The 26,005-nt window shown below is 45.4% G+C and overlaps 1 protein-coding gene across 4 annotated transcripts; it reads right to left on the bottom strand.

Moving 5' to 3' along the window:
- Nucleotides 1-25,254, bottom strand: LONP2 (lon peptidase 2, peroxisomal). 4 transcript variants are annotated; one of them, XM_078601917.1, is made up of 17 exons: nt 24,957-25,254; nt 23,742-23,998; nt 20,371-20,647; nt 18,999-19,130; nt 17,458-17,583; nt 16,805-16,989; nt 15,389-15,483; nt 11,692-11,950; nt 10,920-11,061; nt 9,966-10,116; nt 8,394-8,520; nt 5,865-6,004; nt 3,843-3,994; nt 3,120-3,254; nt 2,867-2,939; nt 1,384-1,574; nt 1-847 (listed from the first exon to the last, which is right to left on the bottom strand). In XM_078601917.1, exons 2-17 carry the CDS (start codon nt 23,981-23,983, stop codon nt 629-631), a joined length of 2,646 nt encoding a protein of 881 aa, XP_078458043.1. In that variant the 5' UTR covers nt 23,984-23,998; nt 24,957-25,254; the 3' UTR covers nt 1-628. The 4 variants fall into 4 exon arrangements, with proteins under 4 accessions (XP_078458043.1, XP_078458042.1, XP_078458045.1 ...); XM_078601916.1 differs by lacking the exon at nt 24,957-25,254 and adding an exon at nt 24,854-24,949; XM_078601919.1 differs by lacking the exon at nt 24,957-25,254 and adding an exon at nt 24,854-24,949 and having other exon boundaries at nt 5,880-6,004.
- Between the last annotated feature and the right edge of the window lie 751 nt (nt 25,255-26,005).

Genomic DNA, 26,005 nt, shown 5'->3' with positions numbered 1-26,005 from the left:
TGATTAAAATGTTTTTTTATTAGGCACATTTTAAATTAAATTTCCTGCATTACACTCTTAAAGTTTATTTAAATCTATATTTTTACAATATTTATAACCAGCAGCTTGAAGAACGTGATTACTAAACAATTTTCAATTTGATTGCAATTGAAATGTGTAATCTTAAGCATTGTGAATATTCACCTTCATTGTTCCTTAATAATCACAATTGTTTAGCCATGTCAAGGGGGCGGTGATTGGCAGAAGGGAAATTACCAAGTCAGCAGTTTTATACCCCAAGCAGCTTGGAGCCCATCTGTGTCTTGGAGGCAACAGCAACTAATTTTGACCAAGCGCTTGGCAGGAAAAAGTTTTACCCATTTTAACAATTTAAACATATTCAAGCCTTCAGGTGCGGATGTTACTGTATTGGCCGAAAATGTCTCATCAGTGTGTAAATATACACAAACTTGTAAAATGTGCATAATTAAGTACGAAACTACTTAAATTAAGTGCTGTGATAGGCTCACAAATAATCTTAAAATAGACTATTCGAATCGTCATCTCAGTCATCAAGAGATGCTGTGATTTGCTGACCGTGGGTAAGTGACTTGAGTGTCGGTGAATGCAGGTGGCACTCGGGTGTCATTTACAGCTTGCTGTTAATGAGGCTGGGAGTCTGCGCGGGGAATCCCCCGCTGAAGGTGGCGTTGAGCACGTCCTCCAGCGTGCGCGCCAGCACCACGTCCAGCTGGTCACGCACGACGCGCGACACCTCCTCCAAGTCCTTCTCGTTGCGCCGCGGCAGCACCACGCGCTTGAGCCCCGCGCGGTGGGCCGCCAACACCTTCTCTTTGATGCCACCCACCTGCGATGCACGCACGCACGCACGAGCAGCACCGTTAAGTGTCACGTGGGAAAATGTGGAACAGCAATCGGCATTAATAAGAGATTACTGGTCTACTCAATAGCCGGGCATGGCTGTGGAATGTGGACATTAAACAGAGGATGAAAAATGATTGTAGCATTCGGAGATGAAAGCTTTCATAATGATTTCAAGGAGATTATACAAAGACCACGTTTAAAACCAGGACGTTTGGCCAGAATAAATGTAAATGGTCAAAACTGTGAGAAATTATAATAGACACAAGGCGGCCTATATATATGTGTAAAGAGGATGAGTGGTCATGGGCTAGCACTGCAAGGATCAAGAGGACATGGCACATCAACTCAGCAAATGACATCAAGGAATTGACCAAAAGCGACGCTAAAACAGCAAGAGACTTGGAACAGATGTCCGCCTATTGGTTTGCAAAGACCAATGGACTAGAGTAGAGCAACGCTGGAAGCAAATGTGTGGTGGCAGCGGTGACGTCACATGCAAGTGGTGGGTGGGTGTCGCACCGGCAGCACGAGGCCACGCAGGGTGATCTCCCCAGTGATGGCCGTGTCTGAGCGGGCAGTGCGGCCGCTGAGGAGCGAGGCGAGGCACACGGCTATAGCGGCGCCGGCCGACGGGCCGTCCTTGGTGACGGCACCCGCTGGGAAGTGCAGGTGAACGTCCCAGCCGTCGAGCGGGTCCGCCCCTCCGGACGCTGAGCGTACGCACGCACGCGAGAAAGACGCTCGTGTTGTGGATAACTCGGATTTTGCGTCAACCCATTCTACACAACAAAGACCAATTTCCTGGCAGCGATTTCAGCCGCACCACCTCTACATAATAATAGGCTCAGTCAACCATTCTACACAACAAAGACTAATTTCCTGGCAGCGATTTCAGCCGCATCATCTCTACATAACAAAAAGGCTCAGTCAACCATTCTACACAACAAAGACTAATTTCCTGGCAGCGATTTCAGCCGCATCATCTCTACATAACAAAAAGGCTCAGTCAACCATTCTACACAACAAAGACTAATTTCCTGGCAGCGATTTCAGCCGCATCATCTCTACATAACAAAAAGGCTCAGTCCCTTTCACACGCACCTTTACATCATCCGCACCTAGTTTACACAACAAAGGCTCATTCCTAACAGCGTGCTTCAGCCGCACCGAACCTCACAAAAATAAGAATATTCAGGGCCTACCGTGGCTCCTCCCACCCTCAACCAGTAAATATAAAGATACGGGTTTCTTGGAATTTCTCACTTGATACAGCTATCGTGCTGTGACTGTTCCACCTGAAGACGGAAGCTTGTGTTGCCTCCGAACGACGTGATTTTTATTTTATTTTTATTTAACTTTTATTAATTTTAATTTTTTACCTACGTGACTTTACCGAAAAAACCTAAGCATATGTCTAATGTGAGTTTGGTAGTTTTGTAATACTACCGAGTAGCTTTTCACTGTTGAGCTGTATCGTTCTGACGTATTTTTGGGGTTTACCGCGTGTTTAACAACTAGAAAATACATCGGAGAGCTACTTACGTATTGTTAATAAAAAAAACACTTTGACATGAACGGCCAAGTCTGTCATGGCACCCGAGTGAAGTGACTTCCAGACAGTATAATGTAAATACCGTGACTTTATGCTTGCACTACTTCAGACTGTTTGACCATGACTTAAAAAAAAAATTCCCCTTCAATAACGAAGCTTCAAACTTATTTAGGTCATACCAGGACACAACCTAGATACACAACTCCAACAGAACAGCCTTTTTTCATTTGCATCTTGAACAAAATTGCAATCTTCATCGGAAAGTTTAAATGCAAACTTAAGCACACAAAAAAATGCAATACTACAAATAAATGACCAATTTATTCTCTATTTGAACATAGGTGGGCATCAAAAGCTTTGACAGTGATATCTTGAACAAACGGATGAACACAACATGCTCCCTCACACTCATAACCAAGGGCGGCACTGTAGTGTTTTTTATTTCAGTACCGCTGACGAGGCCGTACGTGCGGGCGTTACTGCGGAGCCAGCTGATGGCCAGGTGAGCAGACTCCTTCATCACCTGTGGGTCGGTGGCGGGGAGGGGGAGGGAGTGGGGGAGAGGCGAAAGTGAACCAGGCTTGACTGAATTCACCCCAACTGCCAGCTCTGGGTAAGTAAACACAAGCTGGAAATACACCACTGCAGGAACAAAAAAATCCTTATAAGCTAAAAACGTATTCATAAAATTATTATTTATTACCTCACCCAGCTGGCCGGTCAGCGTGAGCTGCCCCTCTCCCTCTGCCCGCGTCGCCTCCACAAACATGATCTCCCCACCCACGGGGGTCCACGCAAGCCCGATGGCAACCCCGGGCTGACTCAAGCGCTCCGACACCTGCGATATCATTTTTCACAACACAATGCAATTGTTCAAAATGTGACGATTATGCTATCGGTTTTCCCATCACTTTTGTGATTGTGTTTCACAATTTTGTTCCACTTCACGATTGTGCTTTGCTGCATTTCCAGTATGAAGATTGCGCAAAAAACTTCAAGTGCAGTTCACTCACGACAAATATACTATAGGTCTTAAAATCATTCTAGTTATACAATCTGTAATGCTTATGATGGACATGCTTTCAGGTACTCAATAAATAATTGTATAGTTAAATTAACAATGAAATTATTAAAGAAACTACCACGCCATCAATTACTCTTTACATTTTTTGCAATGCCCTAATTTAATACGTAACGGCTATTTCGGACTTTCATTATTGTACTTATTTAATATATGATCAGGAAATAAAATATCAAGCACTTTTATACGAGCCACAATTATCACAATATAACTATCAGAACGTATGATAAAGTTAGTGTAGACCTCATCATATATCGTTTCGCCATATTGCCGCAACCCTAGTGACAGTGCCACTGATGATACGGGCATGGCACATCTCCCAGGGCATCTGCATTATCTGCTCACCTCCATCTCATAGGCAGCTGGCCCGAGGATGTCTTTGAGGGCTTGAGCGTCGATGACAATGGGCATTTCCGGGGGGTCACAAAGGTCAATGGGACGATGCTGCATCTTCTCCTGACTCTCTGCGGATCCAAGGTCATCCTGCAGGTCGGCTTCTATACACGGAAGACACAATGTCAAATACGGAGGCCATCGTGATGGAGAGGCTGATGTAAGTGATAATGTTCTACAAGGGCTAGTCTATGCATATCAAGATAACAATTTGAAAGCCAACAGTATAGTTTGGCCACCCAAACATTACAGCCTAGAAGTTGATCGGTTTTATTCATAGGACAGGTCAACCTTCGGTCATTAATCGCTGTACGACCTATGCTTAACACTTACACGTACAATCACCACCATCCATAATGTCCCGTGGAGTAAGATTCTCAAGCCAGTAAATAGGTAGTAATGAATAGAGAAATGAAAGGCAAGCGTGGTGGAGGAGTGTTTAGTGCACGACGACCCCAATATTCTTCATATGGCACATGTCGATAAAGAGCAACAACTATAATCTAGGATTAAAGCTTTCGTAAAGTCACGTATGTTTCACCCCATTTCCACCTGATGATTTTGCATTCGAAACGTGATTTATTTTAATTAAATTGTATTTATTTCATTTTATTTTATTTCTACATACGTGACTTTACCGAAAAAACTAGCAACAACTATACTTTTACATTGTGTTTGAGCCAGATAATTGCATCAGGAGTAGTGGAGACTTATTGCTGTGATGCCTCCTTCGTATGTTGTGGTAGGGGAAATTATTCCTTATATGTTCCATTGTCTCTTCTGGGCAACCACAGTCGCACAACGGAGAGTTTTTAACGTTCCATTTTTCACATCAAGTATCTGCATCTGCCATGAACCCAGTGACCTGAGTCCAATTCCTGGCCACAACAAACATAAATGGCAAGTGATATCTCAACTGGTCTTGAGGCCTGTCACCAACCCACACTGACCAGTTTGGTTAATAGTCCAAACACTGCCTCGGGATGCCTTCCTCCTGCAGTGGATTGACAAATGACGATCAATTAGAACGTAAAGGAATAGAAATGGGGTAAAGTGTGGGTACCACGTTCAAAACTTTCAGATGTTATTGTGTCAAGTTATTTCACCCTGTTCAAGTGCCTTAATTTGTCATTGGCTCTTAGGCATTTCCAAAGCACCCTTCTCCATGTTTAAAAACTACGTAGTCCGCGTGGAGGAATGCAGAGTGAAATAACTGCCTCAATAAGTGGCACTCAGAGGTGTAAAGGGCACGTATTTTCATTAAATACACAGCACACTTTCGCAGGCACTATGATTGACAGCTCTAACCCAAGTCTAGAAAAAAATCCTCCATGTAGACGATGCCGGTGTGTGTTGTTGAGGTTGAAAACTTACCTTTCAAAAAGCTTGTACAACACTTAGAATAGGCAAACAATGACATCACGATACACGAGCTCTTCTATGTATTCGCTTATTTTCTACTCTAGTGTATGCATTGTTTTTGGTTGTGCTTGGAATATCTTCCTGGTTCTTTCGGTAAAGTCACGTGTGTATCTGTGCGATGAGCACGGTCATGTTCGTCAAACTGATTCGAACACTCTGTAAGTGATTATAAACTCGTCAAGAGTGGGTGAAGGCTGAAAATAAATACGAGGAATAATACAAACACGTAACATACTTGTTCAGTACTATACTAAATGGCAGGTGTTTCTCAGCCTTCCTCCATCCTGTCCATTATGTTTGATTTTTATTATTTTATTATTTCCCTTCTACGTGACTTAACCGAAAGAACCAAGAAGATGAATCCCTGCAGTCACGAAAGCTTAAAATCGAAAAAATACTTGGAGTATGTTTGTGGTTCTACGTTTACATGCGCTACCGGTGTATTGCTGCATTTCATTGTACTTTTTACATCTGCTGCCACTTCAGAACTTAGACCCGTGTAAGGCACGCGACATCAAGTCACGTGATGATTCGAGTGGGCACTGTTTGTACTTGCGTGATCTTGACCTGGCTCATGCGACCCCGCGTCTCCAGACTTGGGCCTCCGGCTCTCGGCCACCTTGACGGCCACGGCACGGCACACGGCCGCCACCTTGCGCTCGAGTGAGCGCACTCCGGCCTCGCGCGTGTATCTGTGCGATGCGCACGGTCACGTTGGTCAAACCGATTCGAACACTCTGTAAGTGATGATAAACTCGTCAAAGAGTGGGTGAAGGCTCAAAATAAATACGAGGAATAATACAAACACGTAACATACTTCATTGGTACCTCATTTGCCAGTAAAAAATATGATAATTGGTTTTTTATCCTTTTATCTGGCCACAAAACTGACACTATTTTTTACGAGGAGTCATGTTTGCATAGACCACAATACCTGCAGTCATAATGCAAACAAAAAACATAACTCTGATAATGTATGCACTGTCCTTGAAGTTGAAGGTGTGGACCAATCAACTTCAAGGACAGTGCATACATTATCAGAGTTGTGTTTTTTGTTTGCATTATGACTGCAGGTATTGTGGTCTATGCAAACATGACTGCTCATAAAAAAGGTGTCAGTTTTGTTGCCAGATAAAAGTGTAAAAAACCAATTATCACGTAACATACTTATTTAGTACTCTACTAAATGGCAGATGTTTAGCTCAGCCTCCTCCATCCTGTCCAATCTCGAACTTTATTCTTCATTTCTCTCCATGGACCCTCCTTTTTCTTGGAGTTGTCAAGCAGAATTTTTATAATTCTGCCTCTTGGTCTCTTTCTCAACATCCTGTGCAGAACTTCCTTCATCAAACTCTCATCTCTCAATGTGCCCAATCCACATCTTTTGACTTTTCTTTATTGTTCTGAGACTTCTCTCCTCCTGAATCTGCTCTACAACTTCCTCTCGAGCGGATTTAGGAAAGAAAATAATGCAGCCCAAATTTTCACTCTTGAGTTGGTGGTCCAAAGAAGACTGATATTATCCACGCACTATGGTGAGGCCACGTAACGTAATACATAACTTTCTGCGTGTATAATGTTTAAATGTTGGCAGGTAATAAAAACGAGGCTTGATGATGCTTATGATCACTAAGCATATTATTATTTTATTATATTAATTACTTAGAATCAAGTGTAATATATTTTTGCACAATATATATTCAACAGTTTCCTTTGCCTATGACCGAATCGCCAAGAATCCCACTCAATCTCGGAAGATCTTGGAAGCTAAGCAGTGTCGAGCCTGGATCATGCTTGGATGGGTAACCACCACGTACGCCAAGTTGTCATAGGCTGCTGCTGCAGGAGGAACTTTAGCTAAATCCATTGTTTTACTGTACTTTTATGTGCTCACGTTTACGCTTTCCACCTTCACCAACAACCCGCATTGACCAGCGTGGTCAAATGACCTTCATGACCCACGCGGTGTGGAGAGGGCTCTTATCCAGCAGTGGATTAACAATATGGCTGAATTCTAGATTTGAAGCTTTCGTGACTGCAAGGAATCATATTCTTAGGTTTTTTCGGTAAAGTCACGTAGGTAAAACATCAAAATTAATGAAAATAAAATAAAATAAAAACAAAAATCACGACGTTTCGGAGGCAACACAAGTCTCCGTCATCAGGTGGGACCGTCACAGCCAGATTAGCTAATCTGGCTGTGACGGTGTTTTACCTACGTGACTTTACCGAAAAAACCTAAGAATAATATGGCTGAACATGTTACCCTCATGCTCATGGCATAAATAAGACGACAGATGAGCTGAAACAAATTAGAAAACAAGACAAAAAATGTATAGATTTTTGTTTACTGATTAATGTGCCTGAATTATGACAATCTATAAAATTGCTGGGGAGGTGTGGTGGTGGCATTAATCATCACACACCTAATTCTATCCTGGCGCATGCCAATATGTTCAGGAACTAAATGGTAATGTCGAAGGCTGCTCAACACGAGCGGACTTCAGGGGAGAGTTCGTGCAGTTTTACGATTCCTCCGTTGAAGGAGCACAGACTACAGTGGTTTAAATTTCGATTTAAAGCTTTCGTGACTGCTGGGATTCATCTTCTTGGTTCTTTCGGTAAAGTCACGTAGAAGGGAAATAATAAAATAATAAAAATAAAACATAATAAAATAATTCTCACGACGTTTCGGCCACAACGCAAGCAGCCGTCCTCAGGTGAAGACCAGGTCTGTCGGGGAGACAGCTGTGTGATGATTAATGCCTCCCCGACAGACCTGGTCTTCACCTGAGGACGGCTGCTTGCGTTGTGGCCGAAACGTCGTGAGAATTATTTTATTGTTTTATTTTTATTATTTTATTATTTCCCTTCTACGTGACTTTACAGTGGTTTACTAACCAGCCCCCATAGTTTTGGTTGCATGGCCACAGTCGTGCTGTAGCTTGTCTTTAACTTTCCATTCATCAAAAGGTGCCCTTCATGAAGCCTGTTGATGTTCATAGACAGTTGATGGTACACCAATGTCATCGAGAAACATCTAATGTTTACCATTCTCATGACTGCAAACTGGGCAATCACCTGCTGACGATGAGGGCAACGGAGTCTGAAGGAATGCTCAGCTGGGCCTCTGTGAGTCCGTGCTGCTCCAGCTGTTTGGGCACCAGGTGGCGGCAAGCGATCTCCACCTTCTCCTCCTGAGTGTAGCCTGGCGCCCGTACACAGTCGCTCACATGTTTCTGGCAAGGCACAAGCCAGTCGCAAGCCATGAAGTGTGAATGCTTAATTGGCCGCGTGCATTATCAACAACTAAAGCAGCACCTTTTGGTGGTGGTCTCTTTACAATATTAGTGCCAGGCCAGAAGCGCTCTAAATACACCAACGTACATGTATGTATGTGTATGCAAAAGCTTCAAGCTACTGTCCAAGGCTATTTTGCCGACAGCCTTGATGGCGCATGTCTTTCATCTGGTTTTTGCAGTCAAGGGTTGGTGGATCATGTACGGATATGGAAAATTTCCAAACCTGCTTGGCTGCAAGTTGGTGACCAGGAATCAGTGAGGCTTTCGTAAATAAAAGGCCTTGTATTTTTTAGGAAAATGTAAAAACTTCACATTTACCGTAGTCACGATTGTAACGTAATTTTAACCATCCCAGAAGTAATTTCAGTCTAATTGTTCGGAGGCGTTCTTCACTTTGTGTAAATAAACAGCTTTCCTTTGGGACTGAGCCATGCTGCCACCAATGATGCTTCTTCTGTTGTCTTTCATGATAAAGACCTCCGATACTGAGATCAGGTCAAGGCATCAGATATGTCATCTCTCCTGATATAATTGTGTCACGTGACTCTCGCCTCCCATAACATGGCTGCCCCCTGCTGCATGTGTTAAGTATAACAGATGGTATTTCTACACAGTTGCCTAAACAGCGACTCAAAAGGATATTTCAAGATTGTTTTGTCATTAGCTATGTTCTACGCACTTGTGGATGAAGACCTCTCCACGTGATGCCACAATCCATCTCGCTCTTGCACCTGAGTTAATCTCATCACTCCATCTCTTGGGTGTGTTCCCTACCATCATTATATCACCAGTCTCCTCCATCAGCTTTGATCTCTTCTACGGATGAGTACTGCCCAAGATTACCTTCATTGAGTCCATTTCATTTATATCGTGTGATTATTCCCTGATCCACGTGTCTCTTTCTAGCTCAATTGAATTCCACGATTGCAACTTTGTGCTTCTTTGTTTCATTTAATCTGTCAATTGTACAAGTTATTTAATGATTTTGATCCCAATAGCCCTTAAATAATTATCCTACGAATACATACTCTACCGTGTTTGCTTGTTGTATCTTTCCAACAGTGATTTCGCCGACAACAAAAGGAAATTATTGTTTCATATACTCGTTTAACCCTAGCAAGCAATTCATATCACACACACAATGTAGCAGTTATTGTTTTAAGATATTCTTTGCAATATATATTTTATGACAGCATTACTTTGTAGGCAGCAAAGCTTGTGAAGAAAAGTATACACCACCTCACCTCCCAAAAGTCCCATTGAGAACTTGATCAAACCTAAATGTCTTTTCATGAGTAACCACATATAGGGGAAGGGCTTTGGGAAAGTTCATGTTTTTTGCGAGCCTAACCTGACACCTGGATGATCTCCATGCGGTCAAGCAGGGCTGGTGGGATGCTTGCTGTCGAATTTGCCGTGGCAATGAATAGCACCTGGCAGAGGTCGAAGGGTACGTTGAGGTAGTGGTCTGTGAAGGTGCTGTTCTGCTCAGGATCCAGAACCTGGGTGTTGATGAGGATGGGTGGGAGGCAAAATGTCGACATTTTAATAAAATACGACTTGAAATTTTCATACCGATAAACCATTAAATGGATGGCACTTGACATTCAACAAGATCAATTGACTGCAATCATAACTCTGGGTGGATGAACGACAATGATTGCCTGCCTGCATGCATATAGATTGTGCCTAAGCATGTGTGCGTTGTATGTATTTGCTGCGGTTGAAATGCTCTAAGTTCGGAGACATGATATGTGGTAGATAAACTCGTGGATGGCATACCTGCCAGTGATGGCATGAGACCATTAGTATAGAGTGGTAAAGGATATATTTAACAAGGAACTGTAAACTCCGTTTTATCCTTGCTGTGGGAATGGTGGATGTTTTGTTAAGTAGTGATTATTACACTCGTGAAATGCATAAACATTGACAATATCCCAGTGGAAGTGTGAGACATGTTGATTATGGGACACTTGAGAGGTTTGGTGTGTTCTATACAAGTTTGTATGGTGTGTTGCATATAGATTTGTGCATGTGTTTTTTCGCACGTAGGTTTTCATGCTGTGTTGTAAGATTGTGTCGTGTGTTGTGTTTCCACCAGTGGATGAAGCAGACGTAACAAGGGGAACTCTCAGCGGAAGGTTGCCAAGATGGCAGGGCGTGGAAGGGCGGTGCAGCTCCTTCGATAAACAAAACGGCTTGCGTGTTCCCTCTGCGTCCCCGCTAATGTGTACCACGAAGCGGCTGAAGGTCACCATTCCCCCTGTATTCTCCCCCCCACTGCTGCGTGTGCGTGTGTGCGTGCCTCGAGTAGCGCTGCGGCTGGATCTCCCTGCAGCCCCTTGCCCAGCTTGTCAACCTCGTCGAGCAGGAAAACCGGGTTGCGCACTCCCACCGCCTTCATCCCGCTGATCACGCGCCCCGGCATGCTGCCCACATACGTCCGCCTGCATGCGCCCACAGCAGACAGCACACGTGCACCCGGTGAATGGGATTTCATCTACTCGGCGTATTTTGTTGAACTATTTTTCAAATAAGGTTGGAAGCGTTTATGCATGAGCTCTGCATGTTATTCCCTCCCATCTCTAGGTGGGAGAGTACAATAACGTTTATAAAGTTGCTAACGAGATCCTAAATCATGTAAAACACATTGTGTACATTTCAAGAGCCACCACATATCCACAACCTTAAAAATCTTTGTATACAAATAAATGAATTAGGAAAAATAATCCATACACAGCACACATCATGTAACGCGTCTGTATATATGTTTGTATTCGGAAGTATTTAGCAATATGGAAACCGACAGTCACAGCAAAAGTAATTTGCATGTTTTTCAAATATATTTTTTTGCTCTGGATTGTGTCCACAAGTTTGGATCAAGTTGGCCAGTTTTTCAAATTGTCCCTGATAGCAACTTAGCTTTATACAACAGGTTTGTTCATATCGGATCTTCTTCATGAGAGTCATCATGCGCAACCGTTACACGAAAGGCGGACAGAGCTTTTTCAACCTTAGCTAAAAAGCGCAAAAATAAAAAAATATCGGTGCAATATGGACTCGATCAAATTCCGTGCCTGTGCCCACGGATGTCGGACTGGTCGCAGATGCCCCCGAGCGAGATGCGGTGGAACTCCCGTCCGAGCGTCCGCGCGATGGAGCGCCCCACGCTCGTCTTGCCCACGCCGGGTGGCCCCACGAAGCACAGGATGGGGCCACGCAGGCCAGGCCGCAGTTGGCGCACGGCCAGGTACTCGAGCACACGCTGCTTGAGCCGCTCCAGTCCGTAGTGGTCGTTGTCGAGGAGGACCCGAGCCGCCGCCAGGTCCAGGCGGTCTGGCAGAAACGGTGGATATGGCGTCAGCGGTCGTAATCGTTTATGTACGTGTGTATGTTGAACCGCCTTCACACCGAATGTAGCCCACCGCACTAATCGGAGGTGTGGGGGTGCACTAATCGTTTATGGCCTTCCTGCGGTACTGTGGAGAAAAGAAACCAGCCAGCATACTCTTTGGTTCTTTCGGTAAAGTCATGTAGATGAAAAATAATAATAAAAATAAAATTAAAATAACTAAATTAAATCACGACTTTCGGAGGCAACACAAGCTTCCGTCATCAGGTGGAACAGCCACAACAAAAATATATTTTTTATTTTTTTCATGTACGTGACTTTACTGAAAGAACCAAAGAGTATGGATCCTTGCAGTCACGAAAACTTCAAATCTAGAATAAACCAGCCAGCCTTTGAGGATTGTAATAATTGCTCTTGAGCTCCAATTGGGATACATATCTATGTATGTTGACATCTTTTCGCACCTTACGTAGCCAACCCTCCTAATCGGTTGTGCAAGGTATGTAGTGGCATATGGATATTGTAGATTACACGCATAGAATGGATTTCGTAGATTACACACGCCACATCGAGTTGTGTGCAAAAATGTATTATGATTTGTGCAAATTGAATGCTGTTATGTATACGTTACTGGAGGAATTTTAAAAAACTTAGACAGAAAAAACAAGAACATATAAATGAAACAGTAAAAATGTAACAAAATAATTGACTGTTGAACTCAATTATGACGAAGTATAACATATTATTGGTTCTTTTGGTAAAGTCACGTAGATAGAAGATAAAATAAAAATAATAAAATAATTAATTTTCTAAACATTAAAGCAAAAAACACAACACAAGCGGTCTTCATCAGGCGGAGAGAAAAGAGGGCAAGCCTCCAAATGCAACTGCTTATGAGGGTTTCCAAAGTGAGTGGTGGACAGGGGATGAGATTTGGGGGGAGGAGAGCTTATGCAGCGTAAACAGCATGGGGGGGCAGCCAGTCAGACAATGGAGGGGAGGAAGGGGTAGAGATAGGGGTAGAGAGAGAGGGGGTAGAGATATGGGTAGAGAGAGAGGGGGTAGAGATAGGGGGAGAGAGGGGGTAGAGATAGGGGGAGAGAGTGGGGGTAGAGATAGGGGTAGAGAGAGAGGGGGTAGAGATAGGGGGAGAGAGGGGGTAGAGAGTGGGGGTAGAGAGAGAGGGGGTAGAGATAGGGGGAGAAAGTGGGGGTAGAGAGAGTGGGGGTAGAGAGAGAGGGGGTAGAGATAGGGGGAGAGAGTGGGGGTAGAGAGAGAGGGGGTAGAGATAGGGGGATAGAGTGGGGGTAAAGAGAGTGGGGGTAGAGAGAGAGGGGGTAGAGATAGGGGGAGAGAGTGGGGGTAGAGAGGGGGTAGAGATAGGGGGGGAGAGTGGGGGTAGAGATAGGGGGAGAGAGTGGGGGTAGAGATAGGGGGAGAGAGTGGGGGTAGAGATAGGGGGAGAGAGTGGGGGTAGAGATAGGGGGAGAGAGAGAGGGGGTAGAGATAGGGGGAGAGAGAGAGGGGGTAGAGATAGGGGGAGAGAGAGAGGGGGTAGAGATAGGGGGAGAGAGTGGGGGTAGAGATAGGGGGAGAGAGTGGGGGTAGAGATAGGGGGAGAGAGAGAGGGGGTAGAGATAGGGGGAGAGAGAGAGGGGGTAGAGAGAGGGGGTAGAGATAGGGGGAGAGAGAGAGGGGGTAGAGATAGGGGGAGAGAGAGAGAGGGGGTAGATATAGGGGGAGAGAGTGGGGGTAGAGATAGGGGTAGAGAGAGAGTGGGTAGAGAGAGTGGGGGTAGAGAGAGAGGGGGTAGAGATAGGGGGAGAGAGTGGGGGTAGAGAGAGGGGGTAGAGATAGGGGGAGAGAGTGGGGGTAGAGAGAGTGGGGGTAGAGAGAGAGGGGGTAGAGATAGGGGGAGAGAGTGGGGGTAGAGAGAGAGGGGGTAGAGATAGGGGGAGAGAGTGGGGGTAGAGAGAGTGGGGGTAGAGATAGGGGGAGAGAGTGGGGGTAGAGATAGGGGGAGAGAGTGGGGGTAGAGATAGGGGGAGAGAGAGGGGGTAGAGATAGGGAGAGAGAGAGAGGGGGTAGAGATAGGGGGAGAGAGAGAGGGGGTAGAGATAGGGGGAGAGAGAGAGGGGGTAGAGATAGGGGGAGAGAGGGGGGTAGAGATAGGGGGAGAGAATGGGGGTAGAGAGAGAGGGGGTAGAGATAGGGGGAGAGAGTGGGGGTAGAGATAGGGGTAGAGAGAGTGGGGGTAGAGATAGGGGGAGAGAGTGGGGGTAGAGATAGGGGTAGAGAGGGGGGGTAGAGAGAGAGGGGGTAGAGATAGGGGGAGAGAGTGGGGGTAGAGATAGGGGGAGAGAGTGGGGGTAGAGATAGGGGTAGAGAGAGAGGGGGTAGAGAGAGAGGGGGTAGAGATAGGGGGAGAGAGGGTAGAGATAGGGGGAGAGAGTGGGGGTAGAGATAGGGGGAGAGAGTGGGGGTAGAGATAGGGGGAGAGAGAGAAGGGGTAGAGATAGGGGGAGAGAGTGGGGGTAGAGAGAGAGGGGGTAGAGATAGGAGGAGAGAGTGGGGGTAGAGATAGGGGGAGAGAGTGGGGGTAGAGATAGAGGTAGAGAGAGAGAGGGGGTAGAGATAGGGGTAGAGAGAGAGGGGGTAGAGATAGGGGGAGAGAGTGGGGGTAGAGATAGGGGTAGAGAGTGGGGGTAGAGATAGGGGGAGAGAGGGGGGGGTAGAGTAGACAATGGGGGAGTTGGGAGGACTGTGCATACACAGCATGGGCGGGGAGACAGTGGGGGGGGGGGGGCAAAGGGGGTAGAGATAGGGGGAGAGAGGGGGGTAGAGATAGGGGGAGGGAGGGCGGTAGAGATAGAGTTGGAGCTGAAGGCGAGGGCGCAAAGTATAACAATTCACCATAAATACCAAACGAGCTCGACTTTTACCAACTACATTGGTTTGTGAAATGCAATTACTTTAGTTGGGGTCAATGTCTATTCAATGCGAACATGGTGCCCGTAAAAGGCGGTAAGTAAAGTAGGATTAAATTTCGATTTAAAGCTTTCGTGACTGCAGGGATTCATCTTCTTGGTTCTTTCGGTAAAGTCACGTAGAAGGGAAATAATAAAATAATAAAAATAAAACATAATCAAATACAATTCTCACGACGTTTCGGGCCACAACGCAAGCAGCCGTCCTCAGGTGAAGAACAGGTCTGTCGGAAAGACAGCGTCTGAATTTGCACGAATCATAATACATTTTTGCACACAATGAGCTCATTCAGACGAAGGAACCAAGAAGATAAAGTAGAATTCTGACTTGTCTTCATGGAAATTCAGATTTGTTTCTCCTTTTGCATCCGTTTACTTTTCTCGAGAATTCCTGGTTTATCAGCTGGGGGTCGGTGAGGCCGTGGTAGCACTGACCGGTCGTGCACTTGCTCCAGGGCAACTCCACCATGAGCTCCAGGTAGTTCCGAGTGAGGGCAAATTCTGGCATCGTCTGTGGCATCTTTCTTAGTCTGTGGAGATGGAACGGAGGGCTCTCTCGGTGCTATGCATCGGCAGAGGTCATGGAAACAAACAGAGGGAGCAACGATTGATGACCTTTATCTAGAAAGGGAGCGGTGGTGGCACAGTGGTTAACGCACTACGCTATGAAACTGGTAACCCGAATTCAATACTCGGTCATGGCTAATTTCAGATCCGAGTGATATTTAAATAAGTCCTGCTACCCCATTCACCCACCAGCAGTGACCAGCATGATGAAGTATGGTCAAACAAACCTCCATGGATATGGTTAAGGGAAGTCCTTTATTCAGCAGTGGATCTACATATGGCTGTAAATGATTACTCCGTGGCAAATGAGACTAGAAGGTTATTTTTCAGCTGAGATCAGAATTACTCTTTGGTTCTTACCGAAAGAACCATAGAGTGTAAAGCAACTCTTACTACTGGTATCCTGATGTTTTAAGTGTAAGTTTACTGAAGCAACAAATGTAGCGCTTACATTGTAGATATATACCAATGCTTGTCCGACAATGCTCTACGCAAGTATGAGATTTTGTCAATGTAAAAATAACATTTAGAGACTTTCAGAAAGGGGCTTGGTAGTATGTGATGTTGTCACTGTAGTGCCATTAAAAGTATGCGTGCAACGGCGCATCGATTCAATTAATACATTTGATCCTTATTCTCGCAAAATAATACAATTATACATGATGTCTGGATTCATTGCGTATTTATGCAAATTATATACAAATGTATTCCTGTGCTACATGTAAGCTAAAGTAGTGAACAAAACTATACAACTGAAACATAAGAGGAAACAAACGAGCCGGTAAAATTTGACACTAAAGAATACATTCATGAATCGAATTGCGACTATTCGTCGAATTACCAGAGGGGTAAACCATTAAGTGGCTCTTAAAAATCGTGGCAGTCACACGGTAGTGAACTCCCCAGAATGCACGAGTCAAGTTGAGTATTTTTCCCCTTTTAACTCAACTTCAAACTTATTTTAAAAGACCCTGAACACACAAGCCAGGTGTGCGCGTGTTCTCTAGGAGAGATAAGATCTTACTCGTAGTTCTTTCGGTAAAGTCACGTAGGTAAAAAATGAAATCAAAATTAATTTTTAAAAAATCACGACGTTTCGGAGGCAACACAAGCTTCCGTCTTCAGGTGAAACTGTCACAGCAATTTTGATTTAATTTTTTACCTACGTGACTTTACCGAAAGAACTAAGAGTATGAATCCTTGCAGTCACGAAAGCTTCAAATCTAGAAGAGATAAGATCTATTTGGGTTGGATGCTGCTTCAGTGTGACCCCCACCCGGGCACCTTTTGATTTCCTTGGCGCAAACTCGGAGGGCGACGTCGGTCATGCCGCAGCTCCGCACCTTCCTCTCAAGGGACGCGATGTCGTCTTCCTCCTCATCCCCATCCTCCCCGCTCAGGTCCAGGAGGGCCTTCCTGCCACCCAGCGCTGCTGCACCCTCGCGCCGCACTAGCCTCCCCGGCAGCACCTAGCGCCAGTGCAAGAACACGAGAATGGCGATTCAACGTTTTGGATATTTTCTTTCATTTCCCCTCCCCCCTCCTCTCCCACCAGTTTTATTCCATTCGTGTTGCTGGCTTCATTTCATGAGACCAAGTGTCCATTTGGAAACTATTACAAAGAAGCTTCAAAATCACGTTGGGATAACCCATACAGCCTTACCCAAGCTTGCATTTGATCTTGATAAACCTGCAAAAATGTATATACAAGTGAAATTTGTACTTCCATGCGATATATATTGACTTGCCTAACTTTTTCCCATCTTAATCTTGTGGCCTTCCTTGTACTTTTTTTAGGTATCTCGCTCAGCCACCCCTACTGGACAACTATGAAAAACCGCTTCATATCTCATCAGATTTCTCCAATATAAATTAAGATGAGATAAGATGAGATAAGTCTTTTTTTCAGGAAGCGGTGTCGGGTAGCAGGCCATTGCCTTGCTGTCCAGGAGGGAGGAGTCACTCCTCCTCGCCTTGTTGATGAGTTTGACGCCCTCAATCTGTCGAACCAGCAGAGGGATGGTCCGGCGGAACCGCTCCTCCAGTTCCACCGCCTCCAGCACCTGATGAACGACACCACCCACGCAACTCTCAACCCAATGGTTCTCAAAATAAAAATGAGCAGGCATGAACTACGGTACGTCACGATTGCATACTGTTGGTGTGCAGTCATTGGTGACCAGGCCAAGGCAATCCAGTGATTTCAGGTGCTCATGAATGAGACAAGTACAATGAGACCTGGCCAAATCTCATCAGATCTCAGAAGCTAAGCAGGTTAGAGCCTGGAGAGTGCTTGGATGACCGACCACAATGCATAATAGGCTTCTGCAGGGCTATACTGTAGGTAGCCTAAGGCAGTACAAAAAATCCATTATTGTACTGTGCTCTAACATCTATATCCCGCTTCACTAAGCTGCACTGACCATACACGTGAAGTATAGTCAAGTAACTCCTATGGCCCACATGGTGTGGGGAGACACAACAGTGAAATATCAAATTACTGTATATGTACACATGAATCTAACACACACACTGTAGGTGAAAATCTTAACTTAAAGCTTTCATGACTGCATGAATACATATTCTATGGGTCTTTCGGTAAAGCCACGTAGATAGAAAAATAATAAAAATATCACGATCTTTCGATCGCAACACAAGCAATCGTCTTCACCTGAAGACGATTGCTTCAGGTGAAGATGATTGCTTGTGTTGCGATCGAAACGTCGTGATATTTTAATTATTTTTCTATCCACGTGGCTTTACCCAAAGACCCATAGAAAACTGTAGGGTGTGTTAAACTTGCCAATCTGAACTCAACTGCACAGCAGTGTTGCACTGACGGTGTGCAGATATTCATCAATCTGGATTCATATTCACACACCTTACTTTCATCGTACATGCAGTGAGGAACATTCTGCGATCCCTTCTTCAGTCATTCCATCTCCCGGCATACCCATTTAGCTTTCAATTAATACAAGACCCCTCACATTTGTAATGAATAGGAAAGTGAAAACAAATCAATTGCACATTCTTCTTATATGTCAGAGCACAGGCAGGATGTGTTTAAACTAAGGAACATGCTGGCCAAAGAAACCTAGTAATGCACTGCGGGGTTGAGAGGCACCCTTTTTTCCATTCACCGCCTTAGTTTTGCAGTTCCCCCGTATTGCACATAAATGTAATGTTTTACCCGTTTGAAGTAAATTATGTTTCTCATGATATATCGTGCACCAAAGAACTGATTATTTACGATTTATGCAAATCATGCACAAGTTGTCCATTCAGCCTAATATGGCAAATAACACTGCGCAAACGAGGCAAAAGGAGAACGCTTATCGACGACACAAATGCTGGCGAGCAGAAATCATTACAAGCATTGCTAAGCAACCTACAAATGCACCTAGCCTGGCACAAGCGCCCTGATGACACCACCTCCACTTTAGTGTCGAATGGCGGCCGTGGCTGTGCGTCTCGTCACCTGCAGCTTCTCAGCGCGGGACGTGCGCACGATGGAGGCCACGATGTCGGGGAGGTCCTCAGAGGGCAGACTGTCCAGCAGACGGCGCAGCTGAGCCACCACAGGCACAGACATGTCCAGCATTCCTGCCAGCTGGTTCACGTGCAAAACGACGGCGGGCGGGGGGGGATTATGGAGTTTTAGCCAGGACAATGTCACATTCATTTGGGTGGCCATGTTACCCAGGGGCAGGACCACTTCTTATTTCCAACTAGTTCTAGGTATATTATACATTTTATGGTTAAAAGGCAGCGACTATTAAAGTATACTCCAGCCTATAAAATATATGGAGGCCATTGCAATAACTATGATCAATCAGACTTATGAAGTCCTACATTGCTTCCCACTATAAACATTAGGACTCGTCCCCGAGGTAAGGAGTTCATACATTGTGTGTCAGATAAAATCGTTTGTAATAACTTCCGAAGGGCTCTTAACTCCTTGGAATGGACTAATTTCCATGGAAACTTCAGCCTCATCTCGCTATCGTGGCTGCGATGGCAGTTGCCGTCTGTCGCAATGGATGTATGATGAATGGCATTCAATCACCACTCTCTCTTCGCCTTGTCTAAGCGTGCAATGTTGTGCACAATGGCATTCTCTCATCAAATAATTGTCATATTTCAGCACCACATCTCTGGAACAACACAATCGACTCCATCACTATATTCAAGTCACAACTCAAAAAATCATAAAATGCAGGCATACAACTGTATAGAATTGCTTCTTTTTATGTTCATGTGTGAAATGATGTGATGGCACTATGGGTGGCAGATTTGTGCCAAAGATAAATTGACTTGACTCATCTGTTGTTTTGATAAGCAGGTGGCAGTGAGGCGGTAGTCATTAAGCTGTTTGTTCCCTACATTGAATGCTGTTGCCCACTCTCCAGGTGAGAAAAAAACCTTGCATTTTTTAAAGGAGATTTTTGGTTCTGGAGTTATCAGCAGCACGACATATTTTTTTGGATAAATGAATAGGAATGAGCAGTGGAGTACAGTGGTTGGTGAATTGAACTATGAAGCCGGCAACCTAAGATTGATTCCTAGCCGTGGCTAACATTAGTGGCGAGTGATATCCACCCCGGTACTGTTCCTTCCCCTAACGATCACCAACCTGCACTGACCAGCGTGGTAAGGTATGGTCAAACTACCCCAACGGCCTGCATGGCATGTGGTGGCCCCTCATCCAGTAGGGAATTGACACCTTGTATATTTCTCAGAACATGGCGTACTCTCTCCCTCAATTGTCTGGATTTGCGTCATAAACAGCTGTAAAAAAGAAGGGCAATGTACAAGGATCGGGTCCTCCCACAGTGCCTAACAGTTGCTACCTTGCGCGCGTGCTTGTAGAATGTCTCCGTTAGTTCCGTCAGCTCAGCGCTGCTCTCCGAAGTCTCGCGGCCATCACTGCCGGCTCCAGGCTGCCCGTTCTCGAGGTCGGGACCGGGCCCCAGACGGTCGAGCTGCTGCACGTCGGCTAGGACGTAGGGGTGCTGGCGGCGCACAGCGAGCACACGGAAGCGGCACAGGCCCGTGACGAGCAGCGTGTAGTGCGGGCGCGGCCAGTTGCTGCCCGTCACCTGCACCACTACGGCAGCAGTGCCCACCCTGCGGTGGGAGACCAGACGGATACAGTAGTAGGTTTTTACCCTTTTAACTGGTACAAAACTGGCACCTTTATACAAGGCATCATGTTTGCAATAACCGCAACACAAGCAGTCAAAATGCAAACAAAAAGAAACTCTGATAATGATATGCACTGTCCTTGAAGTTGACTGGTCCACACCCGAGACAGCTTTCCTTAGAGCCTAGTCTCCATTGGTGTTGGACCAGGTACGCCTTTTGGTGTCATCTGGTCCAACACCAATGGAGACTAGGCTCTAAGGAAAGCTGTCTCGGGTGTGGACCAATCAACTTCTCGACAGACCTGTTCTCCACCTGAAGACGGCTGCTTGCGTTGTGGCCGAAACGTCGTGAGAATTATTTTATTATGTTTTATTTATTATTATTTTATTATTTTCCTTCTACATGACTTTACCGAAAGAACCAAGAAGATGAATCCCTGCAGTCACGAAAGCTTTAAATCGAAATTCATTATCAGAGTTGTTTCTTTTTGTTTGCATTTTGACTACTTGTGTTGTGGTTATTGCAAACATGATGCCTTGTATAAAGGTGTCAGTTTTGTACCAGTTTAAAGGGTAAAAACGTACCAGATGGATACAGTTACACTTTCATATACACACACGTACGTACAGCCATCGTCAATCCACTGCCAGACAAGGGCCTCCCCCACACTTTGCAGGGTTGTATAAGTTATGTGACTATAGGACACTGGTCAGCGGGGAATGAAGGCGGCGAGCGTTATCAAAGAAGTACGGTGGAGCAACGCACTTAGCTGAACTGTCCTCTGCGGCCCACAGCGTAGCCCAGTAGCAGCCGCATGACACGTTTTATATATGTGGTCACACAGCCATGCGCTATCCCAGCTAAAACTTGCTTCTGATATCTGACGCGATCGGCCGCATTCAAGGCGATTTGGTGACGGGCAACATATACATATACACTTACATTCACAATACAGTCACACACCAACTAGTCACGCAAACAGGAACTCATGCACACATGTACACATTCAATACACATCAAGAAAATATTTCCCATACATAATTGACTCCTAGCGCAAGTGTTGTTAGAGCACATATTAAGCCAACTCCACGTTCGGCCACCTTTGTCTTCCCAGCGCTGATGTTTACTCACCCCACCAGACCATTATTTAAAGCCGAGATGACCAAGGGGAGGCCCAGGACAAGCTTCGATACCACTTTCCACTGACATCACTATGTAACACAATTTTCGTTCCTGGGTAGTAAGTGTTATTTGGTAATTGCTTATGCCTAAAAAGTATAGAAAATGGCTATTATTCCCCATAAACTTTGCTTTTGTGACCAGCACAGTGATATTTTGAAATATACCTATTTTCAATGAGAAAACGGGCTATTTTGTGTCTTTTCGTTCACGTAAAGTCAGAAAAAAACTACATGAATCAAAATTAACATGTATTTATGCTAAAGTCATACAAAAAGGACTACAAATGATTTAGAAGCGAGTAGTTTTTCGAGATTTTACGGTTATACTGTAAATCACTTTCATGAATCAGCCCCCTTCCATCATGTTCTCGTGATACTGTCCTTGGTAGCGGCGTTCAAAGTCCAGTATATCCTGGTAGAAGCGCTCGCCTTGCTCCTCCGAGTACGCTCCCATGTTCTCCTTGAATTGATCAAGATGAGCATCAAGGATGTGGACTTTGAGGGACATCCTACAGCCCATTGTGCCGTAGTTCTTCACCAGTCTCAACCAGCTCCACGTAGTTTTCGACTTTGTGATTGCCCAGGAAGCCACGAACCACTGCGACAAAGCTGTCCCAAGCCGCTTTCTCCTTACTAGTGAGCGTCTTGGGGAATTCATTGCACTCCAGGATCTTCTTTATCTGTGGTTCGATGGAGACACCGGCTTTGACCTTTGCCTCAGACAGCTTGGGGAAGAAGTCTTGAAGGTACTTGAAGGCTGCCGACTCCTTATCTACAGCTCTGACAAATTGTTTTATAAGGCCCAATTTGATGTGCAGTGGTGGCATCAGCAACTTCTGGGGGTCCACCAGTGGCTCCCACTTGACGTTGTTCCTCCCCACAGAGAACTCGCTCCGCTGTGGCCAGTCCCGCCTGTGGTCGTGCACCTTCGTGTCCCTGCTGTCCCAAAGGTTTTAACGACGCATTTATATATTTACGCAATCTCACCCAAAAACCTCCATTATGGCATCTTAATGATCTTGTAATATTGTCGTAAGCGAATACAGCGTGAACTTTTGCTGTGCAAATTCGGATTAAAGGAAATCGTGTAATCACGCAAGTGAGTGCCAATGTAACCAAACACGAGTCAAAGGTTTACATCAGAACACGGTGGCCCACATGGACTTTGCACTTCAGACGTTGACCTCCCTCTGCATGCGCAAAGCTGTCCTGTACAATGTTCAGACCCCACTCCATGATAGGGGTTTCCCTGTCCCCCCCCCCCCCCCGACAATTTCATTTTTCATTCTGCCTATTCATCATTCTGCCCATTCCAGAGCACCCGATCGAACAACTCAATATTAATGTATTTCTCTACAGCATGGGGATTTCACAGCACCTAACCCAGGGGGGTTGGCGAACCTGCGATCTCTTTAAGGACTGCTTGGTGACGTTATTTATTTACCGAATTCGAAACGATGGCTCTTCTTGTTATGTTGGTTGCGGTCTCCTGACCTAACCCCCAATCTCAACATCAGACCTGAACCCAACTAAAGCCCTGGTCCCCAATCACAACATTAACTTCAGCAGTTTTTCTTGCTGTGGTTGTCCCACCTGATGACGATTGCTTGTGTTGCGATGTAAACGTCGTGATCTATTACTTCTCTACCTACGTGACTTTACCGAAACAACCAAAGAGTATGGATTCCTGCAGTCACCAAAGCTCCAAATCAATTCACACCAATTCAAATACGTCCATCGATCCCCCTGCCAGTCATTGAATCAAGTTCCACTGCGCAGCAGACGAGTTGGAATGTTCACGAACGACTGACCACCCGATTGACCTCCGCTGCAACTCTCATGTTGTCCTCCATCCATTCATCCTCTTCTACCCAACCTCCTCTCGCCGCCCTCACCGCTCGTCCAGACCCTGCGCGTCCCCCTCTTCGTCGTCCGCGGGCTCTGCCACGTGGGGCAGGACCCCGATCACCGTGCTCCGGAGCGAGGCTCCACGCAGCAGCCGCGCCCGCACCATCCCCATGTTGCGGGCCGAGCCGACCCCGAGTCGGGCGCTGGCCCCCGGCAGTAGCACCGTGTCGGAGGAGAGCAGCAGCGGCAGCCGGTCTGGGATGCGCAGTCCTCCTCCATCCTTGTCCATGGCGGCACGTTGCTTCTAAAAAGACAATTAAGTTCAAGTTCGTTTATTGGTTCTTTCGGTAAAGTCACGTAGAAGGGAAATAATAAAATAATATAAAACAATAAAAATTCTCACGACGTTTCGACTGCAACACAAGCAATCATTATCAGGTGTGAAATCCACAGAAATAAATTTTCAAATAAAATACAAATATAAAACAATAAAAATTCTCACGTTTCGGCTGCAACACAAGCAATCATCATCGGGTGTGAAATCCACAGCAAGAAAATGTGTGAATTTTTATTGTTTTATATTTCTATTATTTTATTTTTATTTGACATTTTCTTTCTGTGGATTTCACAGCTGATGATGATTGCTTGTGTTGCAGTCGAAACGTCGTGAGAATTTTTGTTGTATATTATTTTATTATTTCCCTTCTACGTGACTTTACCGAAAAAAACAAAAATATGAATCCCTGCAGTCACGAAAGCTTTAAATCAAAATTTAAGTTCAAGTTCATTTATTAGGTATAGCCCTGTGAGTCATTCGGCTCTTGAATCGGGTGCAACCGCAACAAACAAAAAACATGAACAAAAAACATCTTAAAGTGAATATGTGACTAAGTGCAAACAGAAAATCCAAGAAAAGACCGCAAAATATTGCAGAAAAAGCACCGTACACCAACGCTGTGTGCACAAATCCCAGTGGGATGCAAGTCAAACAACAACCACAAGACAACTTAGATTAAGGCCATCAGTATTACTCCGTACTACAACAAACAAACATGGCCAAATCAATCAACTTTTCGAAATCACCAAAATAAAACCATGAAAGCAATGAAACAACCCCCCCCCCCCCCCCGGTGAAGCAGCAGTAGCGGAGACGTAGTACCAAGAGGCAGTACTCGTGTTGACGTCTCTAGGTTGTGTGGCTTTAAAAGAGAAGGCGGAACGTGGTGTGAGGTTTGGTTTTGTAACTTCGTCTTTGAGCTCACGGTCGAGATGAGGACGGAGCGGCCATGCTGGGTAGGGAAGAGGACGTCACAACCCAGTGGGTGTAGGAGTCAAGCGGACAATACGACTTTAAACAGTATACAGTAATGTTGTATCCCTCCACACAAACACACTTATATTTCAGTGGAGGGACATAGATATCGCCCGCTTAATTACTTTGTGACTTATATGGGCATCTTTAAAAAAAAAAATTGTATAGCTCATCGGATACCTCCAGCATAAAAGATTCTGATATTCTCCAAGACGCTGAATGTGTTGTTGTGTACTACGTGGTGTAGCTGGCGACGTTTCGGGAGACGGCCCTTGAAGAGCAGGACACGTTGCGAGCGCGCGAGCCCTCACGCAAGATGTCCGCCATCGACGTCGCGTCCCGGTGACGACGTGCGGGGGGGGGGCGTTGTCCCGTGTCTACGCGGCTTCCCATTGGTCGGCAAAATTGTCAAATCAGATTGCGGTTGAGCTATGACGTCACGAACACCCCCCCCCCCCACTTCTCCCCACCTCTATACCCCCTCTACACCGCCCCCTCTACCACCCCCCTCAATCCCCCCCCCCATACGGAAGCCATCGCAGCCAAACGCGTTTCGTAAAGAGGCGGTCCACGTGCGTTTAGCCACAGTCAAGAGTTCTTAAGTAACTACAAGTATTTCGATTGCAGCCCTTTGTTTTTATAAATAAAAATACACGCCCTACATATTGTTGTGAATAGTGTACACATTTTGCGCGAATTTTAGCTGCTAGTGGTGTTTTTTTTTAACAAGACAGTAAAAACTGTAAAAGTATGTTGTTTGTTAACCTAGTAAAACATCATCTAGATTTAGTAAGTCCGAACGTCAATGCTTACCGGGAAGTGACCACGTTTTCTCCTGCACGCGTATTGGGGAAGCGTCCATAGGTGGAGTCCTCATGGATGGGGGGGGGGGCTTCATGGAGAAATTCACCAGAACCCGTCCAGCAGCCGAGATGGGTTCAACCCACCTACGTCTCATCCATTCCGAGTGTCGGTCATCGGATTTACAAAACAAGTAGT

Source organism: Lampetra planeri, chromosome 17 (genome assembly GCF_965212315.1).
Source record: "Lampetra planeri chromosome 17, kcLamPlan1.2.h2, whole genome shotgun sequence".
Classification (NCBI taxonomy): domain Eukaryota; kingdom Metazoa; phylum Chordata; class Hyperoartia; order Petromyzontiformes; family Petromyzontidae; genus Lampetra; species Lampetra planeri.
Note: the sequence above shows the minus strand (reverse complement) of the source record. Positions and strands in the feature narration are given on the sequence as shown.

Coding starts and splice junctions, on each gene's coding strand:
- LONP2 (XM_078601917.1), bottom strand. CDS start 23,983: ATGGACAAGGATGGAGGAGGACTGCGCATCCCAGACCGGCTGCCGCTG. Junction 19,131..20,370: donor TCTACAAGCACGCGCGCAAG/GTAGCAACTGTT, acceptor CACGTGAACCAG/CTGGCAGGAATGCTGGACAT. Junction 3,995..5,864: donor GCCAGGTCAAGATCACGCAA/GTACAAACAGTG, acceptor TTCCGTGTATAG/AAGCCGACCTGCAGGATGAC.